At 40.9% G+C, this 14,620-nt stretch overlaps 1 protein-coding gene across 6 annotated transcripts in view; it reads right to left on the bottom strand.

The window, feature by feature from the left end:
* Positions 1-13,158, bottom strand: part of LOC104590969 (gibberellin-regulated protein 6-like) — a 32,505-nt gene extending 19,347 nt beyond the window's left edge. For 2 of the 6 annotated variants that reach the window (XM_088889288.1, XM_088889285.1), the window contains exons 1-3: positions 13,021-13,158; positions 12,876-12,926; positions 12,750-12,783 (exon numbers count right to left, since the gene is read on the bottom strand). In XM_088889288.1, coding sequence (XP_088745414.1) covers positions 12,750-12,783; positions 12,876-12,926; positions 13,021-13,086 — 151 coding nt within the window. In that variant the 5' untranslated portion in view covers positions 13,087-13,158. Of the gene's footprint in view, positions 1-3,492; positions 3,884-12,749; positions 12,787-12,875; positions 12,927-13,020 lie in introns of those variants that run through there. The other 4 variants (XM_088889287.1, XM_088889284.1, XM_010249742.3 and 1 more) reach the window with 3 other exon arrangements.
* Between the last annotated feature and the right edge of the window lie 1,462 nt (positions 13,159-14,620).

Genomic DNA, 14,620 nt, shown 5'->3' with positions numbered 1-14,620 from the left:
AGGATGTTAACTATGGTGAAAGTGTGGCTTTCACAGCAATTCTCCATGAAAGATCATGGAAAAGCCTCCTACAGTTTGGGTCTTCGACTCTATAGAGATAGATCGAAGAGAATAATAGAATTATCCCAATCTACTTGCATTGACAAGATAGTCAAAAGATACAGTATGGAGAACTCCAAGAAAGGAAATATTAGGTACAGAGTCACTCTCTCCAAGGGCATGAGAGAGACTCCCTATGCTTCAGCTGTAGGGAGCATCATGTATGCCATGCTGTGCACTCGACCCAACATTGCTCAAGCAGTGAGTGTGGTAATTAGGTTTCAATCTAACCCAAGTCAAGAGCATTGGACAACTGTGTAACACATACTAAAATACCTTTGAAGGACAAAAGAGTTTTGTCTATTATTCGATGATAGTTCACTACAAATCCAGGGGTATATCGATGCTGATTTCCAGTCAGACCCAGATGATAGAAAGTCTACATCTGGTTACATCTTTATGATGGGATCCTGTGCAGTTAGCTGAAAGAGCAACAAACAGGGGTCCACTATAGATTCCACAACCGAAGCCGAGTACATTGCCGCAAGTGAAGCTGCCAAGGAAGCCATTTGGATGAAGAAGTTCATTCAGGAATTATGAGTAGTTCCATCCAGCACATCACCCATTCCACTGTTGTGTGACAACACTGGAGCCATTGCTCAGGCAATGGAGCCACGAGCCCACTCGAAGTCAAAGCACATCGAGAGGAAGTACCATGTACTACGAGAGATAGTTGGTAAAGGGGACGTCCTGATTTAGAAGGTAGCATCAACAAAAAATGTAGCTGACCCATTGACTAAGCCATTGACACAGAAAGTGATTGAGAAACACGTGAAAATTATGGGACTCCAACTTGTACCCGATTGGATCTAAGTACAAGTGGGAGTTGTTAAACAGTGTATGCCCTTAGCTCCAATTAGATTGATGTACTTATTGTCATTTATTATAAATGAATAAAGTGCATAATTGATTCATGTCATTATGGTATGTTTCTATGTAATACCCTTAAACTGGACACTTATGAGACTCGTGTTAGTTTAGAATCTTCACAGCCATTGGATAGATTTGGGAGATTTATCCTACCAAGGCTGACCCTGATGTGCCGCCAAGTTGGTTGGGGTGGCTTGTCTCAGCTGCCAGGGTGAGACCTGAGGTACATGCAATGTGGGTTTTCTTGAAACCCTGAACCAGACCAAATTTCAGTATTGCCCTGGAGCTTAGAGATAGATGGAAAAAAATGGAATATTATACTTGACCCCTAGACTCGATTATGGTACTGCACTAGGTGTCGGATTGGGCTGTCTTTGATATGCCAATCAGTGAGATCCTTTACCGGGTCAAAACCTATGTATGTTGGGGCAGTCAAAGAATTCATCTGATTGGGTGATCATAGTGACAAGATTAGTCCCTTTGTTGGACAAAGTGAATGATCGGGCAAATGCACTCTCTCTGATGGAAACCTAAACTGTTGGCAGTGGATTTCAAATGTGTTTGAAATTTGGTTTTGCAAAATATATTTATATAAAGATATACTTGTATATTATGGTTTCAAAATGTTTGCAAAAGGTTTTAATTCCCGGGATCCATGTGAGTAGAGAGTGCATCAATGTACCTTGCAGCCGAGGGAGAGGTCTTCTTTTTTCGGGTTCTTGCTGAAGAATCCCAGGTTCTTGCTGAAGAACCGTTCCTGCTGATCCTGCCTCAACATTCGCTGTGTCATCTTTAGTGGAGGCGGATTTGGTATCCTCTTTGGGCGTGAACACCTACGTTGGGAATTCCTTTTAATTCCATATCAGGTATTTCCTTCTCCCTTCCTTTGGTTTCAGATCTGGTTCGGTTTTGTTTCAAGAATGATCATTGAAAATAAAGTTTTCTAAAATAGGGAATGCGATTCTCAGATGGGAAAGAGAAATTTTTGAAAATTTGCCTAACCTTCCTACGGGGTTCGGTCATCCATATGATAGATCTCTCATCCCTTCAAAAGTGGCATGGCAAGGCATCATGGTTCACAACTCTATTCAGTCCATAACAAAAGAAAAGTTGAATCGCATTATTCAAGGCAAATTGAATAGTATATTAATCTATTAGAGTCTGTTCACCATTCATTGTGGTCACTTGGAAACAATTGTTTTACAACGGCATGTGTTAGGACTTCAAAAAAGACTCAAGAAATAGAATTAGGGTTTGGAACATTTTGAATCTATAAGATAATGCTGCCTAATGGAAGGGAAAGGGGATTTCCTCATTTATCATTGTTTTTTTTGTAGGACTCATTTATCCTTACAATTATTGTGAGATCTTTTGAAAATCACATAGGAGATTTTCAATATTATATATAAATTATAATATGTAAAAGTTAGATCTTTTATTGAATCGGGTACATATTAGGGGTGATTATGGTTGGTTCGGTTCGGCTCCATAGCAAAACTTGGAACCTACCCTATGATGGTTGGTTCTAATCTTGGTTCTGGGGTCGGTTCTAGGGTTTACTTGTGGAGCTTGTTCTTTCTTTACTATCTCCTTTAAAAAAAGAAGCATGCTCTTTAAAAACTTGATTTTCTATAAATATAATATATAGTTTAAAACTTATATTAGCTTTATTTATTTAATTTAGTAATTTAATATTATCTTTTACATTATATTTTGTACACATTCAAATATTAAAATGAAAGGAAAAGATCAAATCACTTAAGTAACTCAATGGTCAAGTGTGACCATGGCCTTTGTAACCTTGAGTGCTTGGGTTCAAATCTTCACATCCCCAAAAGTATTGTAGGGTTTATTTCAAGACAAGTTTGGTTCTAAGGCAGGTTCCCCCAAGGCCAACCAAGGCCAGTTCACTGGGTCAGTTTGTGTAGCCTAAACCCTAGGCCCTAGAACCGACTTGGGTGGGGGTCAGTTCCAAGTATTTGGAGCCAAACCCTACCTTAAAATAGATTGGGTAGGGTCAGTTCAAGAGCATTGAGGTCAGTTCCATTTAATTCTAGGTAGAACCTACCCATTTGCTCACCCTTAATACATACGAATTTGATACAATTTATAATTAGATGCTTTTTATCCCATCCAATGTGATTTATATAGTCCACCCAAATCTGAAATAATCAGTTTTGGCCGCAGAAATTTTCTGGTACTATTGACAGGTTTAGTCCTTAGTCCAATCTTGGACAGTGATAAGATGGAATCATGAAAATTTGTTTCTTCATCGACTATGGGGATGTTCAGCAATGAGTATGTTTTGTTTTTAAAAATAACTATCACATCAGCAAAATGATAAACACCACTTTGGAAGACAACCCAAAACTAGTTTGCGGGACCCAAACCCAAAATAGTCCCTAATAGGGTTAAATACCAGAAATTTAGTGGGAGGTGATTAGTTGTTTGTTTCATTATATGCCACATGCTTCCCCTTGGGCTATGTTTGGTTTTGATAGAAAATAATAGAGAAGTAGAAAGTTGAGGTAAAGTTCTTATTTTCTATCAAACCGAATACAACCTTAATTTTCTAGATAGTGCAGTTAATGAAGAACTCTGTTTGTTTCAAATTGTCACTTCCATACATTCATTTTTAAAATGCTAATGAAGAACATGAAAGCTATGTAGACAATTTGTTTTTGGCTCCACGAGAATATCAATTCTTGTTGGAACAAAAGCTCTTATAAAATTCAGGGGCATTTAGGACCTCCTCTCTTGGTCTTCCAGTTGTTATAGCAGGGACAAACTTCTTTATGACCATAAGTGCCAGGGGGAACACATCTACACTTGAAGCAACACTTTTGGCAGAAGAACATACACGGCTTCTTGTAAGCTGTCTGTGAGCACCTGTAAGTACATGCTCCTGGGCACTCTGCAACAACTCACAACAAAGCAACATCTACATTACATCCCTTGCTATCTTATCTTACATTACATCCCTTTGCAAATAAGTAAATATAGTTTAGGGTGTATATGATGATATGAATATGTAACATACATACATTTTGTTATAAATATATTATGTACACAAATGCATATATCATACAATGTTGCATAGGCTGAGCTTCATGTTGTACTTCTGCAAAGTGTTGAAGGTCTCAGCTAGGTTCAAGATATAGGTCCTGGCTTCCAGGCTTTTTATTACTATATCATCCACATAGGATTCGACATTCCTCCCCATCTGTTCTTTGAACACCTTGTTGATAAGGCGTTGGTAGGTTTTTCTGGCATTTTTTAGGTCGAATGGCATCACTCGGTAGCAATATGTACCGCGTTCAGTGATGAACGAAGTCTTCTCTTCATCATCCGGATGCATCTTTATTTGATTATATCCGGAGAAGGCATCCATGAAGCTGAATAGCTCATACCCTGCAGTGGCGTTAATGAGGTGGTCTATTCTTGGTAGAGGGAAACTGTCATTGGGGAAGGTTCGGTTGATGTCTGTTAAATCAATACAAATCCGCCATTTCCCGTTAGCTTTCTTACCATAACCACATTTGACAACCAGTTAGGGTAGTGTACCTCTCGGATGAAACTGGCATCAAGTAGCTTCTCAACTTCTTTCTCTATGGCCTTGCATCGTTCAGGTGCAAAGTTCATCTTCTTCTGCTGGACTGGCCTAGAGCTCGGGTCCACGCTCAGCCTGTGAGTAAGGACTGAAGGGTCAATTCTGGGCATGTCAGCGGCGGACCAAGCAAAGACGTCGGCATTAAGTTTGAGGAAACTTACCAGTTCGAATAGGCTTTCTGAGGGAAGGTTGGACCCGACACAGACTACTTTCTCGGGCTCATCCTCGTCTAGGGGGACCGAGACAAGGTGCTCGGCCGGTTGGCTTCGACTCGCCAGTTCCTCCTTGGGGTCGAGGCCCTCCAGTGGCAAGCTTTCATTGTTCTTGCCCTTCAATGCTGCCACATAGAACTAGCGGGCGCCATGCTAGTCCCCCCGAACAACTCCAACGCCGCACTCAGTGGGGAATTTCAGGGCAAGGTGATAGAAGGAGATCACTGCCTAGAGTGCGTGAAGGGTCGGCCTCCCCATAATTGCATTGTAGGGTGAGCTTATCCTTACGACCAGGAACTCCATCATCCTCGTCACCTGCTGGGGCTCTGTCCCTATGGTGATTGGTAGGGTGATCCTGCCCTCTAGTTTGACAGTGTTGCCGGAGAAGCCAACTAGTGGAACATCTGTTGGCTAAAGGCGTTCTGACACTATCTTCATTTTCTCGAATGCTTCGTAGAAGAGGATGTCAGTCGAGGAGCCACTGTCAACGAGGATCCTCTTGACTACGAAATTCGCTATAACGGCTGAAATCACCAAAGCATCATCGTGGGGGACTGCTACCTCCTTCAAATCCTCATCCATAAAGGAGAGGGGCTCTTGTTGCTTCGGCTTCTTGGGGGCCGGCCCCTGAACATTCAACTACCTAGCGTAGGCCTTATGAGCCGACGTCGTGCCTCTGGTTATGACATCGATGACGCCGGCTACTTGTTGATGCTGATGCTATTGCTGTTGTTGTGAGGACGAGGCACTAGCCTCGCCTCCAATGTACAGCTTGAGGTGGCCTCGGCGTATGAGGGACTCTATTTCGTTCTTGAGGTCATAGAAATCCTCAGTGTCGTGACCAGTGCCTCGATGGAATTTGCAGTACTTTTTTGGATTTCCTTTCAGGGATTCTTCTTCAACTTTTCAAGCCACTTCATGAATTTTTCCTCCCCAATCTGCATTAGAATCTGCATGCGGGTGGAATTGAGTGGCGTGTACTAGTTGTAACCTAAGGCTGAGGTCGGTGGCTTCCTGTTATTGTTATTGTTGTTGTTGTTGTTGTTGTTGCGGTCGTGGTCCCCATTCTTTCTCCTCTTCTCTGGAGCCCCATCCTAGTGCTCGACGCCCCTTTCTTGGACATCACCAACCGAGGCCTCTTCGACTGTGATGTACTTCTGGGCCCTCTCAAGGAACTCCAGTTTCGTCTTCGGCTAGCTTTTGGCGATTGAGCACTTGAGGGTTGAGATAGGGAGGAGTCTACTGATGGCGGCGTGCATGGAGACCAAGGGGTCGAAGTCGCAGACCTCGAGCTCTTCCTTCTTGAAGCGGTCAATGTATGACCGTAGGTTGTTTCCTCTCTTTTGCTTAATTGTCGTTAGCGAGACGACACTCTTCTGGGGTTGTCGACTGCTGATTTAGTGGGCGAGGAATAGGTTGGAGAACTGTTCCCACAAATTAATGGACCGAGGTGGGAGGCTAGAGAACCACCATCGGGCGGCTCCCTTGAACGTTGCTTGGAAGGTCTAGCATGTCAAGGCGTCAGAGTATCCATATAGGATCATGAGTGCCCTGAAACTCTCCAGGTGATCATTCGGGTCTGTGTTTCCATCGTACATCTCCAAGGTGGGAGCTTTGAAATTTGGGGGTAATGGCTCAACGATGATGTCGGGGGAGAAGGCATCCATTCTCCCTAGAGAGTTGCTCTGCCCGGCTAAGGTGTCAGTTCAGCCTTCCTTGACTTGTCGGATATCGGCTTTAACAGCACCGAGCTCTGCTCGGAGTTCAGTGAATTGAGGGTCGGGCAAGCCGCGCTCACCATCTCGGTCTTCACGGATACGGTGAGGGCCGGTGCAGAACTTGGAGTGTTCCGAAGTGAGACCGCGCGCGTCGCGCTTGGCGCAGCGGTCATTCAAGATGTCTCGGAGGTCCGAGACATGAGGGGAAGAGGCTCGACGTCGGCCCTCGGCCCTAGAATGGGCATTGGGGTGACTACGACGCCTACCTTCATCCCTCGAGTTCTCCCTTCAGTGTTTGTGATGTTGCTCGAAGGGTTGGCGGCTATCCTCAGATTGCACTGGTTCCTCCCCCCTTCGGCTGAGGGGTAGGGAGTCCCTGAGCAGGCTGGCTGGGCGGCTATTGCTAGACTCAGAGGGGTCGGCCTATGGCACGTGGCCGGGGCCGAAAGCTGGTTAGTTGGTGGACCCATGTCGTCCTAGTTGTGTTGACTCCTCGGAAGGGCCAGCCTGGAATTGTTGGGTTAAATACCCCAAGCGGTTGAGCACGGCCTAGAATTGCTTGCTAGTGACAAGGTTTTGGGTGTTCCTGGCTCTTCGCACCATGGTGGCTGGAGCTTAGGGAGTTATTAATTTGTTGCATCTTCTTTCTTTTTTTTTTAGGGAGTCATCTTAGCAACATTCCCACAGACAGTGCCAATTGTTGATGCTCGGGTTGGCCGAGGACAACAAAGTAATTTTTTCCCCAGAGCTCAGAGGGTAGGGTGAAGGCTTTGAAGTACTCGAGGATGAGGTACCGAGAATGAAGGCTGGGGGCTGAGGCCGAAGTGCATCGAATCCCACAAAAGCCGAGGACTAATAACTGGAGTGCTGCAAGACAGAGGATGTCAGAGGCCTCGGGTTAGGACTCGAGGCAGAGGCTCTGACAGTCAAGTCAGTACAGGGGTGCGAAGAGGGGAATCGAGTACAAACGAAGTCTCCAAAGATGCTATGCATAGGTACTGGACTCCCAAAGTGAGGACACTCAAGTTCTGTGGTAGGGTTAGATTTCAGAATCAGAATCAGGTCCCCTTTTACCTGGAGGGGGGGCTACCCCCTATATATACTTGAGCCGCTTGGAGGTTGGTGAAGATGAACACCTGAGATGGGAGCCGTACGAGGGCAGTCAAAGAGCTCTGCAGGGACGCATGGGTGCCCCACGATTGGCTCCGCACGAGGGGTACAGGGTAGCTCCTGCTGTGGCTAGTCGCATTCCTGATTCTGGCGTTCATGGGCTGGGCCTTCCAGCCCATTCTGGGCTGGGCTGGGCCACCCTACATCAACCTCGATTTGAGAAGCCATACTATTCCAACCATGTGAGGCTGAACTGATTTTTCCTTGCAAGGCTATACTAATTCCATCTCATGAATCTGAATTACTTTGGACTTGCGAGGCCATGCCAATTTAGCCTAGCGAGGCACCCAAAACCAAAATAGTCTCACCTCTTAAGGAGGATCGATTCCTGCCGATCAAATATCACGATCGATGGTAGACCAAAAACGTGATAAGAGCTACTTTAAGAATGTCAAATGCATGACCAGTGTCCCAGGGAAACCACGACTTCTTGTAACTAAGTGGTCCAAGTAGAATCGGAACCAGCTCGACAAGAAATATTAAGGACCCGGTATTGAATCAAGCCCGATAGGGTCTAATTTCAGACTCAAAACCGAACTGATCAATTTTTGGGATAATTGAGTTTGATCCGATGGATCCAGTTATAATTAACCTATTGAAAATATTATATATATAGGGTCAGCCGGTCAGGTTTGAATTGGTTTGGAACTAGATAGAACCAGTTCCGAATCAATAATAATTGGAACAATATATATCAAGAACCAGAATCAATCCATCGGTTCCAGTTCCTGAAACCGAAAACTGACCTAATAGATTTGTGTCTATCGGGTCTATTGGATTGAACCCGACCCATTGATAGCCCTATAAATAGGGGAACCGTCTCCCGAAAGGGAATCTAAGTTCATTCTAATCTGAGCTAAGTCCCAGCTGCTTTTTGATCACATATGGCATCTTGTTTCTTTTTCTTTCAATGGCATTTCCTTAGTTTATGTGAATAGACAATAAAAAAAGCCAAAACTAGTGTCTTTTGTTTCCTTTTTCTTTTAATGGCATTTCACTTTTTCTAAAAAAAGTGAAAATTATAGTCTACCCCACTTCACAAATTTTTATTTTTTTTTTATTTTATTTTACAAAATCCCACTTATCACTCCCTTATCCCCCTTAAATTGTGTCAAATACCCCCACCTTGTCACAATGACAAACAGTAAACTAAGTTTTGGTTTAATTGTGTCAAATCTTTTATACCCACGTTGTTAGAACTAGATGAACTGAAAAAAATAATCATGAACATGCGGTTCTATTACCTACGAGTAATCACGCCAATGTTTAGTATAGATGGGGCCTCCATGGGACACCTACACTTTATGCTATGCAACACCAGCGAATTTGGACTGCCATTACTTTTTCAATAGTGTTGAGGATGTGGGACCAGATAATTATGGTAGTGATAAATCAAAAAAGATTTTGAAATAATGCAATTATTCAAGAAGTAAATTCTACTCATGTTTGACTTACTTTGATCAAACAAGGTAAAGTGACCAAACTGTAGAATAATAGGTTCGAACAATATTATTTGTAAAGCAGTAAAGGCTGTGTATGCATGGCGTAAATGCAAGAGATGCCAATAGGCTGAGTATAAATTCTGATTTAGCTTCTGTTTAGATTTGATCTTGTTTTGTTTGTTTGTAAAAAGTAAAATAAGAAGCAAAATGATGTGGTGTTACCTTATGTACAAGAGAATGTAGTAGGAGAAAGATTATTTGTTTGGGAATGAGGTAGGAAGAAAGGTGATGTAGTCCCCATTTTATATGAAAGAAAGTTGAGGTATGAGAAAGGTGGTGCATATTTTATATATATCAGTTTTAGAGGTACAAAATTTGTACTATTAGTGCAAATGAGACAATAGATACAAATTTTATTCCAGTCATCAGTACTGCAAATCATAGTTAGAATTTAATAGATGCAAAACTGAATCAGGTGTAAAATTTGTATGTGGTTTAGGCTGTGTTTGGTTGCAGTGCAATTTTATCTGTACTAGTACAAATGTATGAGAGTACAAATGAAAAAAATGCAAATTTTAGTTTAATTTTGTTTTAGATTTTACTTTATTCTACTTTGGGTCTTATTTTATTTCATTTGTACTGCAACCAAACAAAGTATGATAAGTTTTGAAACAAAAATAAATTAAAATTTACACTACCACAGTTTTACATCAGTGCAAATAAATTTGCATTACAACCAAACACAACCTTAGATTCAAACGCAATCAAACAGATTATGGTTTAGCCCTCTTTACGCCCTAACTGTTAGACAGTTTTGTATGCCCTTAGCTTCAATCAGAATGATGTACTTTATGAATTTATTGTAAATGAATAAAAGTGCATATTTGATTCATGTTCCCTTGGTATGTTTCTGTGTAATACCCTTAAACTGGACACTTAATGAGACTCGTGTTAGTTTAGAATGTTCACAGCCAGTGGGTCGGTCTAGGGAGACCTATCCTGACAAGGCTGACACTATGGTGCCACCAAGTCGGTTGGGGTGGCTTGTCTCAGCTGCCAGGGTGAGACCCTAGGCACATACAATGTAGGATTAATTGAATCTATGAACTGGACCAGATTTCCAGTATTGTCCTGGACCTTGGAGATTGATGGGCAAAACTGGAAAGTTACACCCGACCCCTAGACTCGATTATAATACTGCACTAAGTGTCAGATCGGGCTGTCTTTGATGTACCAATCAGTGAGATCCTTAGCGGGGGTCAAAACCTGGGTATGTTGGGACAGTCCGAGAATTCATCTGAGTGGGTGATCATAGTGACAGGATCAGCCCCTTTGTCGGACAAAGGTAATGATCGGGGATGCACTCTCACTAATGGAAACCAAGACTACCAGCAGCCGATTTCAACCGTTGAGATTTGTTTTGCAAAATATATTTTATATGAGATATAAAAGTATATACATTATGGTTTCTAAAATGTTTGCAAGGGTTTTAATTCTCGGGATCCATATAAGTAGAGAGTGCAACACTGTTCCTTGCAGCCGAAGGAGAGGTCCTCTCTTGTCGGGCAGTGTGTGATTATTATGGGTTGAGAGGTTAAGTGTAAGACCATTGAGGATAATACCTGATGGGCTAATCTTGCATCTGCCCACAGTCCTTGGGTGTTACAAGGTGGCTTGGCCCAGGGACCACTTAGGGTAAGTGTTGGGCCCATAGAGCCCATTCGATGGGTTTTAGGGGGGTGCATTGTCTTTAACAGTGTATTCGGCCAGGCCTTGTAACAAAGGCTGGGCCGAACCCATGTGGCTGATGTGTAGAGCAATGCTTGGGTCCCACGCCATACATGGAAGCCCAATTGGGCAGCAGTTAGGAAGGTTAAGTGAGCACATAAGCTTAATGGGCCTAAAGCCCATTTCAAACTGGGCTATTTATTTAGTTAATTAAAGGGGCGAATTCTGAGATGGAGTAGCAGATAGGATAGGGTCTTAATCCTATCCACTCAGAGAGTTCAGATCTGAATATGATTCAGATCTAGAAACCTCCTAATGAGATTAGCAGAAAGCTAATCTAATCTGCAGATAAGATAAGGGTTTATCCCTATCACCTAAAGAGAAGTGATTTGGATAAGCTGCTCCTAATTGGATTAGGAGCTGATCTTTTAAGTTAACAAAAGAAGGAGGGAGCGGCAGCCTTAAGGACACAGATCATCACATTTTCTTTAGTGCTGAAATCAAGAAGAGAGAATTCTGCACCCTGCGAATACTCTCTTGCCGCCTCCTTGTTCTTGCCGCCTTGTTTGCCAGTTCGATCTCCAGTTGTGGGAGAAGTCAAGATTGGATCTTGACATCAGTTCTTTAAGAAAGTATTGAAAGGAAGTTGTGCTCACGTACCATCCTGCTGATTCTTGCGAAGGACAGAGTTCTTGGAGAAGAACACTGCTGATTCTGCTCCATCCTGCACTGCGCCATTTTCAGTGGGAGCAGTTTTTGGATCCTTCATTGGGCGTGAACACCTTCGTTGGGAGATACTACTTCTCCGTATCAGGTATAATTCTCTCTTACTCCTTTTGGTTCAGATCTGATTCAGTTTAAGATTCAAAAATGATCATTGAAAATATGATTTTCTAAATAGGGAATGCGATTCCCAGTTGAAGGAAGAGAAAAAATTTTTGAAATTCGCCCTTTATTCCGCAATCTTTGGGCGTCCATGAGATGGATCTCTCATCCCTTCACTAACATCACATCACCTTTTCAAAGTGCATTTATACTACGAAGGTAAATAATGATCAATAACTAGTTGAACACTTTGACTGTTAGATTGATTGACTTGGTTGAATAGTTAAATTCAAATCTCATCTGTTTTGATTTTTGAGTTTAATTAAAATATGAAAATTAATTAATATTATAGATAATATGCGAACTGTGATCCATAAACCCGGTATATGGTTCAGAAGTTAAATGTTGTACTTTCAACAGGAAATGCCAAGAAGATTCTAGGGCCAGAGACATGCATTTAGATTATGTTTGATTTTAAGGAAAAAATAAGAAAAGGAAGGGAAAAGTAGAAAAACCTTTACAAATCTTGTATAGGTTTTCTTACCTTTTCCTTCCTTTCCTCACCTTTTCTTCTAGTAGAAATTCTACTTGGGCAGGGACAAGATGAGACTAATAATCAGATAACTGAGCTAACCATCCAACGGGGGAGGGAAATAAATTTTCAGCCAAACAAATACTTAGGAATAGCACCACGCCACCACCACACAACTATTCCGGATCTGTGATTTATTGAAGATGAAGATTAATTAAAATGAAGGGTGATGGTTCAGCAGATGACTGAAACCGGACTGAATGGTTGAACCAGTGACCCAATGACCAAATGACCTTTTTCACCAAATAATGGCTTTAGTAAAACCATGATCCTGTGAGCATTCTTGTTTTATGCGTGGAATGTGTCGATTTTGGGACAAATGAACCACGAATTTGAACGGGTGGCTTCACAAAGTTTTTTCTCATCATAACCAAACATAGAAGCAAAATTTGTAGATCTGAATGTCACTTTTGTTGAGCTAACGAATGCTTCTAAACTCAAAATGGAGAAACAAAAGAGAGATGGAGCAGTTGATCACCATACCTGCCTGAGAGAACCCAGAATGCCTGTGCTTATGCTGCTGCAATTTAAATAATACAGACAGATGAACACAAATTGAACTATAAGCTTCACAGATCCAACAAAAGTATGATACGCATCTTTTCCTACCTGATTTCCAACAGTAACAAGGCTCTGTTCCAGTTGCTTCTCCACCCAAACCTATAAAACAAAATGAGCAAAAGCTAGAACTGTCCATTATCTGAAAACCAAAGAAAGAGATGAAATGTGGGCTGATTTATGTAAAGAAACTCACTTGGGTTGAGGATGTTAGTGCTGCAAAGCAGAGGAGGAGAATGAAAACGTGAAATGACTTTCCCATTCGAACCCAAACTCTGTGACTTCACTTGAATTGCACTGTCACATGTGGAGAATGCAACTTATAACCTTCAGAGCACATTTAAGAGAATACAGTAATCAAAATGAAGCTATTTGCATATCTGCCCCTGCGTTTCAATAAATTTTATATGCCTTCGTTTATATTTTCTGAATTTGCATTTACGTCCTTATGCTTACGGAATGACTGCACGCATGCTCTATGCCATGAAAAGCAACTTAATGGTTAAAACGTCAGTTTAAATCTTGAAGCCACAAAGTTACCCTATTAATTTATATTATTCCAATTTAAAACCCAAAATCTTCATCCTACCAATAGGTGGGTCAATCCGATATTACTGAACTGCCCTAATAGATTATGTCGGTTTTGGTTATGTGATTTTCTCGATTAATAATGGGTTGGGATTGGTTCTTACGGTTCCAAACTGATTAATAGAATTATAGAGGTTTTTCTTCTTTTTTTGTAATTTTTGTTATATTGTATATCTAATGGGGTAAATTTTATGGAGATTATATAAAATAATTTTGGTTAAAAACACTTTATTTTATTAATATAATGGCTTACATTTGCTCAGGTAATTGGGTAAGTGCATTTAACTATGTTTTTTTTGTATTTCTCACGTAAATAGGAAAATGACATTTTAGCCATAAAAAGTTTTTACTAAAATGACAATTTTGTCACATCCAAGTTTTGACAACTTTTTCCCCAAGTGGAAAAATGGAAAAACTACTTATTCACATAGGAGATAGGTACCACTTATCCCGGTAGGCGATACCTAGGAAAAATAAATTTTCCATGGGTTCCACATATATCTGAAAAAAGAATATGGATATATGAGAGCAAAAAATACCATTTAGAAACTTTCTCCTCTCTCAAAATCTAAAAAAACGAACAGGCCCTAATGTCAAATATATTGGATCGGGACTGGTCCACCATATCCCACATCCAATCCATCGATAGCTCTAAAAATAATTAAAGGGAAATTCTTAGAAAATAAATACACGAGTTGCAAATTTGAAAACAAATATATTGGATCTTATTAGGGATGCCTTTATAATCAATATGTAAAGTATAGGGGATAAATGACAATTTAAAAAATATGGAGAATAATATATAGAATCTATAGAATATAGAATACACATAGCTAAAATAACCTCTAAAAGTAGAAGAATAAATTGCTGAAACCTCCCCTAAAATTTGGTAATTATAATCATCTCCTTATATTAGAATCTCCTAGCAAAGACACAAAAGATGTCCAAAACACTCATGCAATTACTTTTGATTCAAATATTTATTTTTCAAAATTTTTTATTCATAACAATTACTACCACAAACCTCTCTAATCTCTTTTGTTAAATTGATTTATTTGTTTTTTTAAATTTGCTCTTCATATCAATTCTTAAAGGTAAAGCTACAACTTTAATTAAACTCTCTTATTTCAGTTGTTCATGAATTTTGCATTGTTTCTTTCCGTAGAAATCAGTCTCAGTGATATGGATATTTTGGGCTTTTCTGTGCC

Source organism: Nelumbo nucifera, chromosome 6, assembly GCF_055504915.1.
Source record: "Nelumbo nucifera cultivar China Antique chromosome 6, China Antique-T2T, whole genome shotgun sequence".
In the NCBI taxonomy this organism is placed as follows: domain Eukaryota; kingdom Viridiplantae; phylum Streptophyta; class Magnoliopsida; order Proteales; family Nelumbonaceae; genus Nelumbo; species Nelumbo nucifera.
The sequence above is the reverse complement of the archived record's forward strand: the minus strand, read 5'-3'. Positions and strand labels throughout refer to the sequence as shown.